Source organism: Herpailurus yagouaroundi, unplaced genomic scaffold (assembly GCF_014898765.1).
Source record: "Herpailurus yagouaroundi ecotype Mexico unplaced genomic scaffold, PumYag 163, whole genome shotgun sequence".
In the NCBI taxonomy this organism is placed as follows: Eukaryota; Metazoa; Chordata; class Mammalia; order Carnivora; family Felidae; genus Herpailurus; species Herpailurus yagouaroundi.
In genome coordinates this window covers 130,543-152,264 of record NW_024412404.1, presented here as the reverse complement: position 1 = coordinate 152,264, position 21,722 = coordinate 130,543, and the positions used below count along the sequence as shown (strand labels likewise).

At 34.5% G+C, this 21,722-nt stretch overlaps 1 protein-coding gene across 1 annotated transcript in view; it reads left to right on the top strand.

The window, feature by feature from the left end:
- IPMK (inositol polyphosphate multikinase) overlaps positions 1–18,351 on the top strand; it is a 57,993-nt gene extending 39,642 nt beyond the window's left edge. The window contains exons 6-7 of the mRNA XM_040485052.1: positions 12,571–12,652; positions 14,686–18,351. Of these exons, the coding sequence (XP_040340986.1) occupies positions 12,571–12,652; positions 14,686–15,308 (705 nt within the window). The 3' untranslated portion in view covers positions 15,309–18,351. The remainder of the gene's footprint in view (positions 1–12,570; positions 12,653–14,685) is intronic.
- Positions 18,352–21,722: the final 3,371 nt, after the last annotated feature.

Below are 21,722 nucleotides of genomic sequence, written 5' to 3'. Positions count from 1 at the left end.
AGCTTCCTTTATGTAATTTTTTGTTTTTTTTTTTTTAATTTTTAAATTTAAAATTTTTATTTTATTCTTTCTTTCTCCAAAATGACAAAATGAAGGAATTCACCCCAAAAGAAAGAACAGGAAAAAATGACAGCCAGAGGCTTAACACAGATGTAAGCAAGTTGTCTAAACTAGAATTTAGAACCATAATATTAAGAATACTAGCTGGGGTTGAAAAAAGCATAGAATCCTTTTCTACAGAGATAAAAGAAGGCAAATTGAGTCATGATGAAATTTAAAATGCTATAACCGAGATGGAATCTTGAATGGATGCCATGGCAGTAAGGGTGGGTAAAGCAAAGCAGAGAAAAAACGATATAGAAGACAAAATTATGGAGAATAATGCAGCAGAAAAAAGAGGGAAACTAAGGCAAAAGAGCATGATCTGAGAATTACAGAAATCAGTGTCTTAAAAAATGAATAATACCTGAATCATAGGGAGTCCCAGAAGATGAAGAGAGAGAAAAACAGGCAGAAGGTTTATGTGAACAAATTATAGTGGAAAACTTTCCTAATCTGGAGGAAGACACACATCAAAATCTAAGAAGCACAGACATCTCCCATTAGATTCAACAAAAACCGACCATCAACAAGGCATATCTTAGTCAAATTTACAAAATACACACAGAATTATGAAAGCAGCAAGGGGGGAAAAAAAGTCCTTAACCTATAATTATGGGAAAACAGATCAGGTTTGCAGCAGACCTATCCACAGAAAGTTGGCAGGCCAGAAGGAAGTGGCAGGATATATTCAACGTACTGAATCAGAAAAATGGGAAGCCAGGAATTCTTTATCCAGCAAGGCTGTCATTCAAAATAGAAAGATAAAGAGTTTCCCAGACAAACAAAAACTAAAGGAGTTCGTGACCACTAAGCCAGCCTTGCAAGAAATTTTAAGGGGGACACTCTGAGGGGAGAAAAGATGAAACAAAACAAAAAAAGACCCAAAGCAACACAGACTAGAAAGGACCAGAGAACACCACCAGAAATTCCCAACTCTGCAGACAACACAAGGACAATAAATTCATGTCTTTCAGTACTCTAAATGTCACTGGAAAAGTGCTCCAATCAAAAGACCTAGGGTATCAGAATGGTTAAGAAAACAAGATCCATCTATATCCTGTTCACAAGAGACCCATTTTAGGCCTAAAGACACCTTCAGACTGAAAGTAGGGATGGGGAACCATGTATCATGGTAATCGTCAGCAAAAGAAAGTTGGAGTAGCCATATTTATATCAGACAAACTAGATTTTTAAAATAGACTGTAACAAGAGATGAAGAAGGACATTGTGTCATAATTGAGGATATAATTAAGGGGTCTATCCACCAAAATCTAACAATTGTAAACATTTATGCCCCCAACATTGTAGCACCCAAATATATAAATCAGTGAATCACAAATATAAAGAAACTCATTGGTAATAATACTATAAGAGTAGGTGTATTCAGCACCCCACTTAATAGCAATGGACAGGTCATATAAGCAGAAAATCAACAAGGAAACAATGTTTGAATGACACACTGGACCAGATGAATTTAACAGATACATTCAGAACGTTTCATCCTAAAGCAGCAGAATATACATTCTTCTTGAGTGCACATGGAACATTCTCCAGAATAGATCGCACACTGGGACGCAAATCAGCCCTCAACAAATACAAAAATACCAAGATCATACTATACATATTTTCAGACCACAACACAATGAAACTTGAAATCAATCACAAAATATTTGGAAAGACCACGAATACTGGGACGTTAAAGAACATCCTACTAAAGAATGAATGTGTTACCCAGAAATTAAAGAGGAAATTAAAAAGTGCATGGAAGCCAATGAAAATGAAAACATGATAACCTAAAACCTCTGGGACACAGCGAAAGCAGTCACAAGAGGGAAGTATAAAGCAATCCAGACCTTCCTAAAGAAGGAAGAAAGGTCTCAGATATACAACCTAACCTAACACCTTAAAGAGCTGGGAAAAGAACAGCAAATAAAGACCAAAACCAGCAGAAGATAGGAAATAATAAAAATTAGAGCAGAAATCAATGATATTAAAATAAAAAAAAAAAACAGAACAGATCAATGAAATCAGGACTGGGTTCTTTCAAAGAATTAACAAAATTGATAAACCCCTAGCCAGTTTGATCAGGAAGAAAAAGGAATGGATGCAAATAAATAAAATCATGAATGAAAGAGGAGAGAACACAACCAACACTGCAGAAATACAAACAATAATAAGAGAATATTATGAGCAATTGTATGCCAATAAATTGGGCAATCTGGAAGAAATGGGCAAATTCCTAGAAACATATAAACTACCAAAACTGAAACAGGAAGAAATAGAAAATTTAATCAGACCCATAACCAGTAAAGAAATTGAATCAGTAATCAAAAATCTCCCAAAATACAAGAGTCCAGGGCCGGATGGCTTTCCAGGGGAATTCTACCAAACATTTAAAGAAGAGTTAACACCTATTCTGTTGAAGCTGCTCCAAAACAAAACAAAACAAAACAGCAAAAAGAAAGAAAAAAAAAAATAGAAGGGAAACTTCCAAACTCATTCTATGAAGCCAGCATTACCTTGATTCCAAATCCAGACAAAGACCCCACTAAAAAGGAGAACTACAGACCAATTTCCCAGATGAACATGGATGCAAAAATCCTCAACAAGATACTAGCCAATTGGGTCCAACAATACATTAAAAGAATTATTCACGATCAAGTGGGATTTATACCTGGGATGCAGGACTGGTTCCATATCCACAAATCGATCAATGTGATACATTACATTAATAAAAGAAAGAATAAGAACCACATGATCGTTACAGTAGATGCAGAGAAAGCATTTGACAAAATGCAGCATCCTTTCTTGATAAAACCCCTCAAGAAAGTAGTGACAGAAGGATCATACCTTAAGATCATAAAAGCTGTATATGAAAGACCCACTGCTAATATCATCTTCAGTGGCAAAAACGGAGAGTTTCCCTGCTAAGGTCAGGAACACGACAAGGATGTCTACTCATTCAACAGTGGTGGAAGTCCTAGCCTCAGCAATGAGACAACACAAAGAAATAAAAGGCATCCAGATTGGCAAGGAGGAAGTCAAACTTTCACACTTCTCAGACAACATGATACTCTACATGGGAAACCTGAAACTTGCCACCAAAAAACTACTAGAACTGATCCATGAATTCAGTGAAGTCTCAAGGATATAAAATAAATGCACAGAAATCAGTTGCATTTCTATACACCAATAATGAGGGAGAAGAGAAACCAAGGAATCGATCCCATTTACAGTTGTACCAAAACCCATAAAATACCTAGGAATAAGCCTAACAAAGGTGATGAAAAACCTATACACTGAAAACTATAGAAAGCTTTTGAAAGAAATTGAAGAAGACACAAAGAAATGGAAAAACATTCCCTGCTCATGGATTGGAAGGACAAATATTGTTGAAATGTCGATAACTACCCCAAGCAATCTATACATTCAGTGTAATCCCTATCAAAATAACACCAGCATTCTTCACAGAGGTAGAACAAACAATCCTAAAATTTTTTTTGGAACCAGAAAAGACTGCAAATAGCCAAAACAATCCTGAAAAAGAAAACCAAGGCTGGAGACATCAAAATCCCAGACTTCAAGATGTATTACAAAGCTGTAATCATCAGGACAGTATGGTACTGGCACAAAAACGGACACTTCTATCAATGGAAGAGAATAGAGAACCCAGAAATGGACCCACAAATGTATGGCCAAGTAATCGTTGACAAAGCAGAGAAGAATATCCAATGGGAACAGAGAGTCTCTTTAGGAAATGATGTTGGGAAAACTAGACAGTGACATGCAGAAGAGTGAACCTGGACCACTTTCTTACACCATAACAAAAATGAACTCAAAACAGATGAAAGACCTAAAGTTAAGATAGGAAGGCATCAAAATCCTAGAGGAGAAAGCAGGCAAAATCCTTTGATGTCGGCCACAGTAACTTCTTACTCAACACGTATGCAGAGGCAAGGACCTCATCAAAATAAAAAGCTTCATCAAAAAAAAAAAAGCAAAGAATCAGCAGAACTAAAAGGCAACCAACAGAATGGAAGAAGATATTTGCAAATGACATTATCAGATAAAGGGTTAGTATCCAAAATCTGTAAAGAATCTTGCATACTCAACAACCCCCCCCCCCGCAAACAATCCAATGAAGAAGTGAACAAAAGACATGAATAGACACATTTCCAAAGAAGACATCCAGATGGCTCACAGATCACATGACAAAATGCTCAACGTCACTCATCATCAGGGAAATACAAATCAAAACCACAGTGAGATACCACCTCACACCAGTCAGAATGGCTTGTTGGCAAGGATGTGGAGAAAGAGGAATCCTTTTGCACTGCTAGTGGGAATGGTAACTGGTGCAGGCACTTTGGAAAACAGTATGGAGTTTCCTCAGAAAATTAAAAATAGAACTACACTACGACCCTGCAATTGCACTACTAGGTATTTATCCAGAGGATACAAGTCTGCTGTTTCAAAGGGGCACATGCACCCCAATGTTTATAGCAGTGCCATCAACAATAGCCAAAGTATGGAACGACCCCAAATGTCCATCAACTGTTGAATGGATACAGAAGAGTTGGTGTGTGTGTGTGTGTGTGTGTGTATGTATATATACATATATATATATACATATACATATATATACATACATGCATATACAATAGAATATTAATGATCAAAAAGAATGGAATCTTGCCATTTGCAGCAATGTGGATGCAACTAGAGTGTATTATGCTAAGTGAAATTAAAGAAAGACAAATATGTGACTTAAGTTATATGTAGAATTTAAGATATAAAACAGATGAATATTAGGAAAGGGAAGCAAAAATCATATAAAAACAGGGAAGGGACAAAACATAAGAGAGAACAAACTGAGGGTTGCTGAAGGGGTTTTGGGTGGGGGTATACACTAAATGGGCAAGGGGCATTAAGGAGGACACTTGTTGGGATGAGCACTGGGTGTTATATGTAGGTGATGAATCACTAGAATCTATTCCTGAAATCATTATTGCACTATATGGTAACTGAGTTGGATGCAAATTAAACAATAATAATTTTAAAAATAAATAAATATTTTAAAATATTTAAATGATTTAATTTTCAGTTGTTCCAGTGTATTGTTGGCAACAGCTTAAAGTTTTTAGAAAGAAATGCTTTTTTTGAGAGAGGTACCTTTTCCTAGTCACTGATTCCTCTTTATTTGGGGAAAAGATACTTCTTTTTTAATCTTTATTGATCATATTGTCTAAAAATCAAGACTCTGTATATCTTTTTTTTCTTTATAATACTGAATGATAGTAACTCTTCAAATATCTTTTTCCATGAATTGATTAACTAGGAAAGGTGTTTTGCTAAAGATATTTTAATTTGTTTGCTCCTGACATAAGTTCACATAAAATGAGCAATTCAAGTGCGCCCATGCCCAACGTGGGCCTTGAACTCAGGACTCTGAGATCAAGAGTAAAGTCACATGTTGGGATGAGCACAGGGTGTGTTATGTAAGTGATGAATTACTAAATTATATTCCTGAAATCATTATTACACTATATGTTACCTAACTTGGATTTAAATCATAAGGGGAAAAAAAAGGCAATCATGTGCTCCACTGACAGAGCCAGCCAACCACCTCAGCCTTTGCTTGTTATTCTGCCCTAGTCATGTGTCACAGATTTCCTTTCCATTAAAATATGTGTGTGTGTGTGTGTGTGTGCGCGCGCGCTACATTTTTAGATGTTTTTAAGGTGTACATTTTGATTTACAATGATCTTTGCTACTGACCAAGACTGGTCAGTGGTAGTGATGGAGAAGTTCTCATATCTCTTCCCATTCTAGCTTTAGGTAGTAAAGTAGAAATATATAGAAGAGAGAATATCAGTAAAGGAGTTCCACAGAAACAACTTAGTTTTAGTCTGTATGTGAAATTTAGATTCTCATATGTGAAATTTAATTTAGATGAGATAATACACCCCTGATTTAGTAGAATGGTGATAGTTTTTATTTTTAAAATCCCATTTCTTGGGTACATTTCCTAACTTGTGGTTTACATAACTATGTATTTGAAAATTCTCATATTTTTGTATTTAATTTACTCAGATTAATTTACTCATTTTCATCCTTTTTATTGCAGTACAGTTTATATACAGTAAAACCTTGTATTTGCATAACTTGTTCTGCGAGTGTTCCACAAGACGAGTGAACATTTCTAAGTTTTAACATAAACAAGCGATGTCTTGCAATATGAGTAGTATGTGATGCCAAACGTCACATCACAACTGAGGCAATCGCTCTCACTCTCTCTCTCTCTCACTGTGGGATCATGGGTGATCATCTCCCATGCTTGGATGCTCAGTCTCAGGCCACGGTGTTTGGCAGAAACCAGTGATTTTTCAGAATGTTGGAAGGTGCCCACATCTGGTGCTAGTGTATTATTTGTCACTTGAAAGCACCTATGGACAGTCCTTTGCTTTCCCATGTAACAGTAAGCTTAGGAATGCTTTACTTCATTCTAGGTCAGGCTGCCTGCAGATATCAACCCTTTCCTCTGCTGTTTTATTGCCAGTTACATTAAATACAGTATACGACAAGAGTTTATTAATATTGTAGTTAGTCAACACCTGTGCGAGCATATACAGTGGCCCCCATGCAGAAAAAGGTTGAAAAGAAAGGCAGTGAGAAGGAGAGCATTACGATGGAAGTTAAGAAGGAAATCATTGGGGCACCTGGGTGGCGCAGTCGGTTAAGCGTCCGACTTCAGCCAGGTCACGATCTCGCGGTCCGGGAGTTCGAGCCCCGGGTCGGGCTCTGGGCTGATGGCTCAGAGCCTGGAGCCTGTTTCCGATTCTGTGTCTCCCTCTCTCTCTGCCCCTCCCCCGTTCATGCTCTGTCTCTCTCTGTCCCAAAAATAAATAAACGTTGAAAAAAAAATTTAAAAAAAAAAAAAAAAGGAAATCATTGAGAAGTAGGAATGAGGTATGTGAGTGAGTGGCTGAAACTGCAAGAGTTTATAAGAAGTTTACATCTGCATCTTGTCTGCACAGGAGGAGGAGAAAAAGGTGGAATCCCTCACTTCACATAAGGTTAAGGGAGATCTGTAAAATGTGGGAAACAATGCAAAATTTTGTAGAAAAGCACCACCCGAATGAGGCTGTAAGCGTGAGAGTGATGAATCTGTTTAACAACAATGCACTGTCACATTTCTGCAAAATCTTCAAAAGGAGGCAACAGCAAGTGTCATTGGTTAGTTTCCTTTTTAAAGTTGCACGAAAAGAAAAAGATTCCATTGAGCCAATAGATGGCAGTGATTCCGTTAGTGAGAGTAAAAGTCCTACACAATAACCCTCTCTCGTCTCCCTCACACCAGCCACGAAGGTTTTCAAAGGTAAGTGCAGGTTAACTTGTTTATTTTTCTTTATATTTTGTATTTTCTTTATTATTTTGTATTATGTTGTATTATAATCATTTTTCTATGAACATTTTTGGGTTGTGGAACAAAATCTGAGTTTCCATTATTTCTAAATTCGCTCTGATTTACAAGTGCTTTGGATTACAAGCATGTTTCTGGAATGAATTATGCTCACAAACCAAGGTTTTAATGTATAACATTGTGTAATTTTAAGGTGTACAACATGATTTAATACCTTTATATATTGCAGTATGATTACTTTAAGCATTAGGTTAGCTAACATCTCTATTATTTTGAGAATCCTTTTTAAAAATTATTTATGTGTATAGAGATCATGAGTGTTTTTTTTGTTAACACATTTTGAGTATACTGAACTGTTCTTATAAAAATGATTTTTTCTGTAGTCACATGTAATTTTTGATGTTTATAAAAGTGTCTTCTTCCATTTATAGTAACACTTTGCTCAAGATAAACTGTTTCTTTAATAGGCAATATGTGTTTAAGCACATGGTTGTAATTAAACTTTTTCAGTGAATTGTAGCATTTGAGGTAGATGGTAATTAGCTATAACAGACTAAAAGTTTTAAAATATCAGTTTCTAAATCAGTATAATCTTATTCCTTCTTTAAAAATACTTATTTAAAATTTGAGAAAGTACATAGTTGTATGGTTCAGACTCCAAAAAGTATAGAAATAGGGGCACCTGGGTGGCTTAATCAGATAAGCACCTACTTTTGATTTTAGCTCAGGACATGATCTCACTTTGTGAGATTGAGCCCCACATCAGGCTCTGTGCTGATAGCGTGGAGCCTGCTTGAGATGCTCTGTTCTCTCCCTCTCTCTCTCTCTTTGCTCCTCCCCACTCATGCTCTCTTTAATGAAAAACATAATAAACATAAAAAAGTATTGAAACATATGCAGTGAGAAGTGACTTTCCACACAGCATACTATATTATACTTTTTCCCCAGTGTATCCTTTCAGGGAGATTTTTAACATACACAAATACTGTACATATGTGTTCTTTTATCACAAAACCTACTTTGAACACTGTTCTATATCTTGCTTTTTTTCCCAGTTTACATATCACAGAGATCTGTCCACAGTGCACACTATTATTGTACCAAGATTTAACCACCTCCCTCTCATGAATCTGTTGTTTTCAGTCATTTGCTATTACAAATAATGTTTCAAATGAGTAAACGGAGGAAATAACAAAACTAAAGGGCATTATACAGAATGGGAAAAGATATTTGCCAATGATATATCGGATAAAGGATTAGTATGCCAAATCTATAAAGAATTTACCAAACTCAACAGCCAAAAAACAGATAATCCAGTGAAGAAATGGGCAGAAGACATGAATAGACACTTTTCCAAAGAAGACAGCCAGATGGCTAACAGACATATGAAAAGATGCTCAACATCACTCATCATCAGGGAAATACAAATCAAAAGTACAGTGAAATTCCACCTCAACCTGTCAGAATGGCTAAAATTAACAACTCAGGAAACAACAGATGCTGGCGAGGATGTGGAGAGATGGGAACCCTTTTGCACTGTTGGTGTGAATGCAAACTGGTGCAGCCACTCTGGAGAACAGTATGGAAGTTCCTCAAAAAATTAAAAATAGAGCTACCCTATGACCCAGCAATTACACTACTAAGAATTTATCCAAAGGATACAAAAATGGTGATTCAAAGTGGCACATACACCCAAATGTTTATAGCAACACTATCAACAATAGCCAAGTTATGGAAAGAGCCCAAATGTCCATTGACTTGATGAATGGATAAAGAAAATGTGGCATATCCATATACATATATATACATACATACACAATGAAATACTACTCGGTGATGAAAAAGAATGAAATCTTGCCATTTGTAACAAGGTGGATGGAACTAGAGGGTATTATGCTAAGGAAAATAAGTCAGAGAAACACAGATATATGACTTTACTCATATGTGGAATTTAAGAAACAAAATATGAGCATAGTGGAAAGGAAGGAAAAATAGATAAAAACAGAGAGGGAGGCAAATTATAAGAGATTCTTCAATACAGAGAACAAACTGAAGGTTGCTGGAGGGGTATTGGGTAGGGAGATGGGCTAATGGGTGATGGACATTAAGGAGGAGGGTACTTGCTGGGATGAGCACTGGGTGTTATATGTAAGTGGTGAATCACTAAATTCTAGTCTTGAAACCATTGTTACGCTGTATGTTAATTAACTTGGGTTAAAATGAAATTTTAAAAACTTTAAAGAATAATAAATAAATAAATGATTAAACAGAGACCTACCTCATTCCACCAATGTGCTAGCATACTTATATGAGGGATAAGTTCCCGGAGGGGAATTGCTAGGCTTCTATGAATTTGTGATGTTAGTAGATATTGGCAATCTGCCTCATACAGAGCAGTGGTTTTGAACGAAGGGCAGTTTTGCTCCAGGGAGACATTTGGCAAAGTCTGAGGACACTTTTTTTTTTTTTTTTTTACGATTTGGGGAAGGGCTGTGCTCCTGATATGTGTGACAGCTGTTTGATTTATGTGAAGTATTCACACCCTTTGTTCATTTTCCCCTGAGTAATCATGCCCTTTGCTCATTATGTAATCTTCAAACCTTTTCTGTGTCTTTTTGCCTTTTGATTTCTGCATGGCAAAAACACTGAACATTTTTTAAGACATACTGTTATGAAGGGAAATTCTGAGTTTTTGTTGGAAATACCTTCTCTAGTTATCAGTTATTCAAGGATTCTTCCATCTTTGGGGGACACTTTTATCATTTCCTTTTGTGTATTTTGATATTTGATGTATTTGGAATTTATCCTGGTATAAGGTATAAATACAGTTTTTTTTTTTTTGATCAGTACTTAATCATACTAACACCATTTAATAATCCATTTCCTACTGATTTAAAATACAAACTTATCACATACTAACTTCTCATGTATTTGATTCTAAAAATATGTTTTAATGAAATCACTATCTTGGAGATATCTGCACTCCCATGTTTACTGCATTATTAGCTATAGCCAAGATATGGAAACCACCTAAGTGTCACCTAATTGAATGGATAAAGAAGATGTGGCGTATGTATACACACACACACACACACACACACACACACACACACACACAATGGAATATTATTTAGCCACAAGAAAGAAGGAATCCTGCTGTGCAACAGTATGAATGAACCTAAAGGCATTTTGCTAAGTGGAGTAAACCAAAGAAAGACAAATGCCGTATGGTACCACTTAAATGTGTAAATTAAAAATAAAAGGCCGATTTAATGGAAACATTAGAATTGTGGTTCTTACAGGTTTAGGGAAGAGGGGAAGTGGGGAGATACAGGTCAGAGGGTACAAACTTTTAGCTATAGGATGAATAAGTTCTGAGGATTTAATGTACAGCATATATATGTGTGTGGTGTGTGTGTGTGTGTGTGTGTGTGTGTGTGTGTATAATTTGTCATTTATTCCTCAATAAAGTTGGAAAAAATATAAATAAAATATGTTTTAGTATCTGGTAGGTGGCAAGGTTATTCCCTCATTATTCTTACTTAGATTTTTCCTGCCTCTTCTTTTTTTTAATATATTTTGAGAGAGAGAGCACAACCAGGGAAGGGGCAAAGAGAGGGAGGAAGAGTGAGAATCCCAAGCAGTCTCCATGCTTAGTGTAGAGTCTGATGTGGGGCTCAGTCCCACAAACTGTGAGATCGTGACCTGAGCTGAAATCGAGTCAGACGTTTAACCGACTGAGCCACCCAGGTGCCCCTATTCTTGTTCTTTTTAATGTGAACTTCAGATTTAGCTTATATTTAAGAAATTGTTTTGTTATAATCTCATTTTAGTTGTTGATTAAGTAGAATTGATATCTTTTTTAAATTTATTTTTTATTTTAATTTTATTTTTGAGAGAGAGAGAGTGAGCAGGGAAGAAGAGCAGAGAGAGAGAGAGAGAGAGAGAGAGAGAGAGCATCTTAACAGGCTTCATGCTCAGCACGGAGCCTGACTCAGGGCTTGATCCCATGAACCTGGGATCATGACCTAAGCCAAAATCAGGAGTCACACGTTCAACTGACTGAGCCACCCAGACACCCCAAATCGTTGTTGAATTTCGTCTTTGAGAACATGGGTATGTGTGTGTATGTCTTAGGAATGTTTTAAAGGTGTCTTTATATAGACTTACACTTAGTTTATGCTTTGTTTTTGCATTTGTAAGTGGGGTCTTCCATTATATTTTCTAACTGGTTATTTATATATATGGAAACTTATTTTCTATTTACCAATTTGAACTCACCATTTGAATTTTTTATTGTTTGTATTTTTCAGTTGATTTCCCAGTATACAACCATTATCTACAAAAAGTAATATTTTTTATCTCCTTTCCAAATTGTTTTACCCCTTTGTCTTGTCCGTTTCTATTTGGTAGAAATTCCAAGAACAATATTAGATAGTAATGATGATAAAAGACATTGTGCTGGAATGCTTTTTCTAAAAGCTTCTTGTATTTTAGGATGGTTGCTTCCTTAATTTCCTTAAAAAAAATTTTTTTTAATGTTTATTTTTGAGAGAGAGAGAGAGAGTGAGTATGAACGGGTGAGGAACAGAGAGAGAAAGACACAGAATCCAAAGCAGGCTCCAGGCTCTGAGCCATCAGCACAGAGCCCGATGCGGGGCTCAAACTCAACGAACCATGAGATCACAACCTGAGCTGAAATCAGATGCTCAACCAACTCAGCCACCCAGGCACCCCCCCCCCCTTAATTTCCTTTTTAAACTTGATGCTAACTTTTGGTGGATTGATACAGATCCACCAATATGATTCTTTCATATTGGAAATATTCATTTGTCCTTTTAAAGAATTTTCATCAATAAAAGATATAAATCTGTTAAATGCCTTTTTAGCAACCACTGACATGATGATAATGACTTTTTTCTTCTTAAATCCATTAGAATGAAATATGAGTAGATTTTCCCATCTTTAATTATCCTTGCTTTGCTGGATAAACACCACATGGTCAAGGGCTATTAGTTTTTAATATTCAGTGCTTTTTGTCACAGGTTTACCAAATTCATTCTGACAGCTATGAGACACAAAACCAGCACTACGGAAGAAGCTTAACGAAAGAAACTCTAAAGGATGGTAAGGGTTGAAAAACCATATTTCAATGTACAGTTATCAAAATAATTCTAAAGTAGTTTCAATTTTATTTCTTCTTTGGTATAATGATTCATTCTGCAATAAATAAACTTAAAAAAAATAAAAGAACCTTAAATTTACACAGTTGTACTAATCATAATTTCTGGTTTGTATTACACCAAAATCCTGGATCCATGAATGCCTTCTTTTACATTGTAGTTCATTTCTTATTTAATAATATATTTTTAAAAATGAACATCTGTGAACCAGCCATATAGCCCAAGTCTTAGAACTAGAGGTTGTCTTTAAAATCCAAATACGTAGAGTATAGTATATTAAAACTACTTCTTACATAAGAGACTTTAAAATGTGTATTGTCATATGTAATGCATTTTTATCAAAATCTCCCATGTATAGTTGAGCTGTGTATTATAAGCTTCTAGTACTACATAATAAATAGCATTAGAAGTGGTTTGTTTTTTTTTTTTTAATTTTTTTTTTTCGGGGCGCCTGGGTGGCGCAGTCGGTTAAGCGTCCGACTTCAGCCAGGTCACGATCTCGCGGTCCGTGAGTTCGAGCCCCGCGTCGGGCTCTGGGCTGGTGGCTCAGAGCCTGGAGCCTGTTTCCGATTCTGTGTCTCCCTCTCTCTCTGCCCCTCCCCTGTTCATGCTCTGTCTCTCTCTGTCCCAAAAATAAATAAACGTTGAAAAAAAAAATTTAAAGAAAAAGAATTTAAAAAAAAATTAAAAAAAAATTTTTTTATAAATATTTTTTTAAAAAATTTTAAAAAAAATTTTAAAAAAAATTTTTTTTTCAACGTTTATTTATTTTTGGGACAGAGAGAGACAGAGCATGAACAGGGGAGGGGCAGAGAGAGAGGGAGACACAGAATCGGAAACAGGCTCCAGGCTCTGAGCCACCAGCCCAGAGCCCGACGCGGGGCTCGAACTCACAGACCGCGAGATCGTGACCTGGCTGAAGTCGGACGCTTAACCGACTGCGCCACCCAGGCGCCCCAGAAGTGTTTTAAATAAAAACTGCTAACATGCCTCTAAAATATTTATAGCCAAAATATTACAAAAGCAATGATATCTTAATAGATTTCTGGAAATAATATTCTATTAGAAGTTTATTCTTACTCTGACTAAGATAGGAAGGAGCTTATGTGTAATGTAAATAGTTTGAAGAAAAATTTTCATTGTATAGAAAATGTACATACTGTGATCTTAACAGTATTTTGCCTCAGTTTACTTAACTAATAGCCAGATAATATTCAGATTGGCTCTTTATTAAAATATTTTACAGGCTGATGTGAATATACTTTTTAGCAATTTCTCTTCCAAAGTAGGGGGAACAAGCTATTTAAAAACAAATCAAATTGCATAGACCTAGAAATTCTCAAATACTTAAATACACATAAATAATTTTAAAAGAGGCCTAATAATCTGATAGGTTAAAACATGTAAAAGTCTCCGTTTTGAATAACATATTCAACCTGAAGTATTGTTGATACCCAAAGCGAGCGTAACTTTTGTGAAGACTGATTTAATCAACATTATTAAGATCAGAAAACAGTATTATAGTATGATTTGGTATTTGGTAATGGGCTGTTGACACCATTACAAGTGGTTATGATTTGACTCTAGGTTTTAGATTAGCTCCTGACTGTGATTCTAACAAATAAGAAATCTCACTAAAAAATCTCTCACACTAGCAAATGAAGCAGATCTTGGAATCACATTCCTTAAGAGAATATATATAGAGAGAATTAAACTACCAGTCTGTGTGTAATGATTTTTTTAATCTAAATAGTATATTTCACTTTACATAAGTGTCATTTTTTTCTAGTAAGAGAATCTTCACTAGAAATCAAATTGAGGTCCAAGTTTCTATGTCTGACTAGAATTTTGCCGGTTCAGTTTATTGTAAGGGGTAATGGGGGAGAAATTTGAAGAATTGTATCTAAGATGAGTTTACTTCCCAAGTGATAACTAGTTTATAATTTCATTATAATCCTAATATTTTCCTTTTTATAGGGGTCTCCAGGTTTTTTCATAATGGATTCTGCGTAAGAAAAGATGCTGTTGCTGCCAGCATTCAGAAGATTCAGAATATTCTGCAATGGTTTGAAAATCAGAAGCAGCTTAACTTTTATGCAAGTTCATTACTGTTTGTTTATGAAGGCTCATCTCGGCCAACTACTACAAAATCAAATGACAGAACTTTGGTAGAAAAGTTTTTGTCCAAAGGACAACTGTCAGACACAGATGTACTGGAGTACAATAATAACTTTCATGTGTTAAATTCCACAGAGAATGGAAAAATAGATGTTTCAGTAGGCAAAAGCTTGTCCAAGATGTATGCTTGTCACAGAAAAATGTGTTCAAAAAAGCATCACAGTCATACTTCATTGAAAGCTGAAAATACAGAGCAAGACAATGGGTGGAAAAGCATGTCACAGGAACGTTTAAATGGAAATGTACTTTCCCAACTGGAAAAAGTTTTCTGCCATCTTCCCACTGGTTGCCAGGAGATTTCAGAAGCAGAAGTGCGAATGATAGATTTTGCTCATGTGTTCCCTAGCAACACAGTAGATGAGGGATATGTTTATGGGCTGAAGCATTTAATTACTGTACTGCAAAGTATTTTAGACAATTGAAACCTTTGCTGTGGTCTTTTTAAGGATGGGGCAATCATAACAAAAGCAGCAGTCAATATCTCTATACTTGTAAAGCTATGTAAAAAATTTATATTGTGAGTCTACATTTTGTCTTTATACTTTTGGTAGAAGGGTTATCTTTTTTATAATCTTACTCAGGAAAACTATCTGTTCATTAGAAAACTATGAAGAATAAACTTAGGAATGTTAAGCAGGGAATGTGGTGGTACATGGCTTAAACATCTATTTGGCTCAAGCAAAATGCAAACCGTTATTCAGTCATTAAGAGTTTATTTAGCTTTCTGTAGCCAATTTGTCATGAAATTTCTGCCCACCCAACCTTGACAATGAGCCATATCTAAACTCATTAATTTATTAGAACACTTTAAAAAATCTAGAAAGCACAGGTTGATGTCCTTAGCATTGCTATGAATGAAGTTATTAAAACTGGAGAAAATTCTACTTCAGAAAGTTAAGTACTGTTTAGGTTTTATATTAAAAGTTCAGACCAGCATATCAAAAGGTGCTTCTTAGTAAAGTGATTTAGAATTATTGCATTCCAAAAGCAGATTTTCTCTTTAATTTCCAGTTATTTGCATATTTCAAAATATTATATAAAGATAATTGAAGCGAACAACAACAACAACAAATTTCTTGGAATTAAGTTCACTAATAATTATTCTTGCCAGGGTTAGGAGAAGAAAAAGGGCATTTGCAAGGAACAAAATATTTTCTTTTAAACTCTTAAATTGATGCAAAAATTAGAAAAAGTATTTACTATATTGTGAAAAATGTTATAAACCATATAATACCTTTTCCTACCTTTTCAAAAGGTAGATGATTGTCTTACTTTTCCTTTAAAGACCTTTTGAGAATTTTCTCTTTTAAAATGCATGTATTTATATGTCTCCATTTAGTCAAACAGTAGTATATATTGCTAAAAAGTGTTTCTTAGAATTCTAATAAGCAGTGAAGGACACCACCCAGTATTGTATCAAAAGTACCACGGGTAATTAGTGCACCTCTATAAGTTTGGTGCATATCTAAATCCATGCTTCTATTTCACTCTTACTCAAAACAATTTTATATCCTATTCCAGATAGAAATAACAATTTAAATTGTAATGAGTGGAAAAATTATTATCTGTATTATCTGAGTTTCACATCTACTACCCTTTAAAAAATAAGGAGTTATTTGTTATTGAAAACATTTAAAACTTTGAAATTAAATTTGCAAATATGTTAGATATTTATGAAAGCATTACTTGCACTTTGATTCACTAACACATCTAAGCAGTTAACAGTTTTGCTGTATTCTTGGAAGATGTTTTATATTTGTGAGCTGTTGAACTTTCTCCCCTCTTTTTCCCCTAGGATTACAAATTAAACTTTTAAATCTTAATGTCTTTGTTTTTTTTAGTGTAAAGTATCACAATTTTGTGTTTATTTCACCTTCCCAGTCTGTGTTTTTCACAAATATCTGAGCACAAACAGAAGTACCAAATGCTCTATGAATTCTATGCTTAGTAACTCTAGTAAACCTGAATAACTTTAAAATTGATATACATTTTGTTACAGCAAAATTTGGTTTTAATTTTTTATTTAGAGTCAGAATAAGTATTTTCTATAGAGACTGCATATTTTTCTCTACTGCCTAAATAGGTATTGGCTGTAGCTTTTCTTTGTGGGGATGAATTTCAAGTCCTAATAGTCAAAAATTTTTTATTTTAATTTTTTTTCTCCCACAACATAGACTTTTGTTGTTGTTGTTGTTATTTGGACAGGGGTTCATAAGTCTGAAGCTCAGATAATTAACAGTTTTGAGTCTTAACAAGAGGGTTGTTTTGAATGGGATGGTATCAGGCTATGTACAATGAATTTAATAAATTTAAATATTACCAGATTTTTTGCACATTTTAGCTCAATAAAGTGTGAATCAACTGTTCTAGATTTTCTTTATCCATATGTAGAAATATAGTTTTGTAAAAATCAATGTCTTACCTTTTTGATACAATAGACCATATTTTTTTTTTAAATAAAACAGGAAGCGCTTTTGTCTTTTATTTTTCAGGGAAGAGATTAACATTTAATTCTGTTTGTTTACATTTTTTATCACTGTTACCCAGTGCCCATTTTATGTTATTTTATAAGTAAGCTTACATGTCACAGAATAAGTCTCTGTTTATGTAATCTACATGTGAATATTTTACTATCTAGCCCAGTCATTTAACATTATGCTGAAATTTACCACTGTGGGGAAGAATGATCACTATTCACCAAGCATGTTTAAACATGTATGTGTTTAATAAATAAGCATAATAAGGATATAGTTTGGGTTAATAGGATTACCATAGTTTATTCCCCCTAGGAAACATAAATAATGATTTTAGTGTATTTCTTATGGAATGCACTCATGAAAAGGACTTTAAGAAATGGTGGATAGTGAATAATACATTTCTCTAATAAAAATTTAAATTGTGTAATAGTTTTATAATAAAGTATTTACACTAATATTTTAATATGGATGGAAGTTGCATAAATTCAAGTAAATTAAAAATTGATGATAAATGCTAAATATTTTATCTAAATAGTTTTTCAAGAAACAGTTGTGAAAATGTGTATATTACATGGCTCTAACGTGGAACTTGTATTTTCAACTCAGTATTCATTATTCTTTGTTTTATGTGTCTGGAAAGATCGTACTTACTATGCCTCTTTACACTACAATTTGCTATTGTGGAGCTTTAGATTGTATTCAACTGAATAAGGACTTTTTTTATGATTTTGATTGAGTATAACTTACTATTTTATGATTTCCAAAATGATGTTCTTCATATTATCTCTGTAAAGTCTATATATTAAATTTATAATAATATAACTTAAGAAAAAGGAATTAATTTTCAGAGATATTTCAGTTGTAATTTTCATATTTCATGCAACTGAAAACATTTGTTTCTAGGATTGGGAATACTGAGAAGATATGGGATGAAAGAAGATGGTATGTAACTGTTTTATTTGTGAAATTACAGAAATTTTGTCCACTATTTTTAAAACATTGTCATCATTTTAGTACTCTTTTAGCAGTTAGGCATTTGATACTTTAAAACTTGATTTGCTCTTAAAATTGTTTACAATGCTTTATAATAATCTTCCTTATCCTGTGCCTTTAACCTTGATTTGATATGTTTGTAGCCTCAGTTATCCTTCCACTACATCCTGTAATATTTAAGAAAAAAAGTGTCAATTTTATCATGTAAAGAGGTAGCAATTGTCTATTGATGCTTTGGAAAGACAAGTAGTGTTGCCAATGGAGGCCAGGCTTCTTAATTCATTCAAAAATATTTACTGGATTTCTACCATGTGCCAAGCATTTTTAGCCCCTGAATATACAGTTGTGAACCAATCAGACAAAGCCCTAAACATTTTCAGCATTCTGTCTAGATGGGGTGGGGTTGGGGACTTAATTAAAATAGAGATACAGAGAAATATGCATTTAATGATAAAGTTCACTAGCATTTGAATTTGTGTAAAGATAATTATTAAGCTGAGCTAAAGCAACTGACAATATGTTAGAAAGGTTAAAAATAATATGTTGCATCATTATAACCTCTATTTGACTTTTGGGTTCAGGTAGCAATTATAGATAGCATAAAAAGGCCTTAATTTTTCTGTTCACTTTTCTTGCCAGTAAAGGTACATTTATTTTTAGGCCGTCCATTTAGAGTAGTGTTTTAAAATAGCATTACTGTGAAAAATAGTCCATTACGTATTCACAAGCAACTTACTGCACATTTTTAAAATTGTGTTTTACAATTTATTTAAAAATATTTTAGGCCTCAATTTCATCTTCAAATCACTGGTATTTTAAATTTGGCAATGAATATGAAATTACTTTTTGATTTACAGAATGCTTGTATTATTACTTAAACTACTTGTTAATATTTTAGGAAGATTGGAATCTCTGGCTTTTTGATGTTTAAATTCTTGTTACTTAATGTTGATAGTGTCTAATGAGAGGAAATAGTGTTCATGTGATTAAATAAATTAGAATGTACTTTGAAGAATTTTTTTTTTTTGTTAAACTTTGTCATCATCATGGGGTTAAAGTTTGGCCTGGTGTTCACTTACAGCATATATTAAGTTTAATTATGAAGTGAAATAGTTTCAAGTAGGATGTGGAATGCACCTGCATATAAATGAAATTGGCGTGCACAAAGACACTTTACTGTAGGGAGCTGTACTGGAAGATTTATGAAAGCATGTGAAATTGCACCTAAAATTGTATTAGTGACTATGCTAAATTTATTGTACTTGATGAGTGAATGTATTTAGTGTAGTCAAAGTTACTTTGGTTTAAATGTCTAAACAATGTCTCTCTTTTTAATGTGTTTGTAATTTGTATTATTGATGGGAGTATTCTTGGACTGCAGGGGTATTGTCAATGTGTGATTTGTGTTTTTATTTCATAGAGTCATCTAATGTGATATACCGATTTTTATAAGTGATACTTAGATAATTCTAATAACTGTATATTTGACAACCTATTAAAATGTTTTGCATTGGAGCTTTTCTTCATTAATTATAATATGCTAACAAACTCATGGTAGTTTAAAAATAATTTACTCACTCAACAAATATTTGAGTGCATGTTATGTATCAGAAACTGCAGAAATCATTAGGGATTCAAAACTGATTAAGACAAGATGTTAACAGAAAAAAGGATACTCATTGCAAATGAAAAAGTATGTAAACTTTTTGCTTGAATATTTATTTTCCTATCAGATGTACTAAAATCTTTAGAACCAACCTTATAGGAGAAGTGGACTATAAGAGACACCAGTTGACTTGGCTGTGAAAAAAAATATACTAGAATTATAAAACTTTAGAAGTAGGTAAGATAGTTTTGCTTGTATTTGAAGTTTCACAAATCAGTTACTTAATCAGTGACCTAGTTATGTTCATTCGTTAATCAAAAAGAGAGGGTACTATCAAATACCTATCGTGTACTGGGCACTATATTTACCTTTGGAGATTTTGAAAAGCTGCATAAGAGATTTCAGAACATGTTCTTAAGATATATACTGTCTGGTAGAAAAAAATGTAAATATGGAATAAAATATTTTTGGAACTATAATTGATTCTTATCAATATCCAGCAGGGCTGTGAAAGAGAAGTCAGGTCTGATAAAATGCAAGAGGAAGAGTGATTTGTAGCTTAATTGCAATTGTGAGTCATGGCTCCAGAAGACTGTATGGCATTCCTCTTTTATGCCTGCTACTGTGAACTGTGAGAAGAAGCAATACTATGGAAGTAGTTTAAGATTAGCTGCTAACTACTGAGAATAACAGGGAATCGAACCGCCATAGCCTCCTAGTTATAGCTAAGTATAACTAAATAGGGACGCCTGAGTGGCTCAGTCGGTTAAGCGTCCAACTTCGGCTCAGGTCATGATCTATCTCACAGCTGGTGAGTTCCAGCCCCGTGTCAGGCTCTGTGCTGACAGCCCGGAGCCAGGAGCCTGTTTCAGATTCTGTGCCTCCTTCTCTCTCTGCCCCTCCCCCACTTGTGCTCTGTCTCTATCAAAAATTTAAAAATGTTAAGAACTAAATAAAAGGGGCGCCTGGGTGGCGCAGTCGGTTAAGCGTCCGACTTCAGCCAGGTCACGATCTCGCGGTCCATGAGTTCGAGCCCCGCATCAGGCTCTGGGCTGATGGCTCAGAGCCTGGAGCCTGTTTCCGATTCTGTGTCTCCCTCTCTCTCTGCTCCTCCCCCGTTCATGCTCTCTCTCTGTCCCAAAAATAAATAAACGTTGAAAAAAAAAATTAAAAAAAAAAAGAACTAAATAAAAGCTGAAATGAAATAAGTGAAAATAATAGTAATAAAATAAAAGTGAAAATAATCACTTGAGGATTTCATTAAAAATGCAGATTTGGATTCAGCAGAACTGGATGGGGTCTGTGATGTTCCTGGGTCATGGAACACTCTTTAGTAGCAAGATTTTTCAAAAAGTTCTTTAGTCATAGAGTGTTCAGTAGAACTTGGATCACTTTGATGCAAGCAATACAGCTGTTTGAAAGGCAAGAGAGAGTGCTGAGAAAAGAAATGTGAGAAAATGCAGCCAGCAATGGCTCAAGTTAAAACTGACCATTCTCAATTGGAAGAAAAGTTCATCAGCTATGTCAGGCCACTAAACTTTCCTCCTACACGTCTAAATAGTTCTCTAATAATAAACTAATCTTTTTCTATTTGTGCCATTAGCTTTTCATGGGTGTGAATGATGCCTACATTGCCAATTGAAGAAAACAGTCTGCACATGCTTGTTAATTACATTGTACTGCTAAAGGCAGAAATCGTGGTACAATTGGTTTGGATGCTCTGAAATGTTTTGAGTCAAATCTTTTTGTTTCTAAAAGAA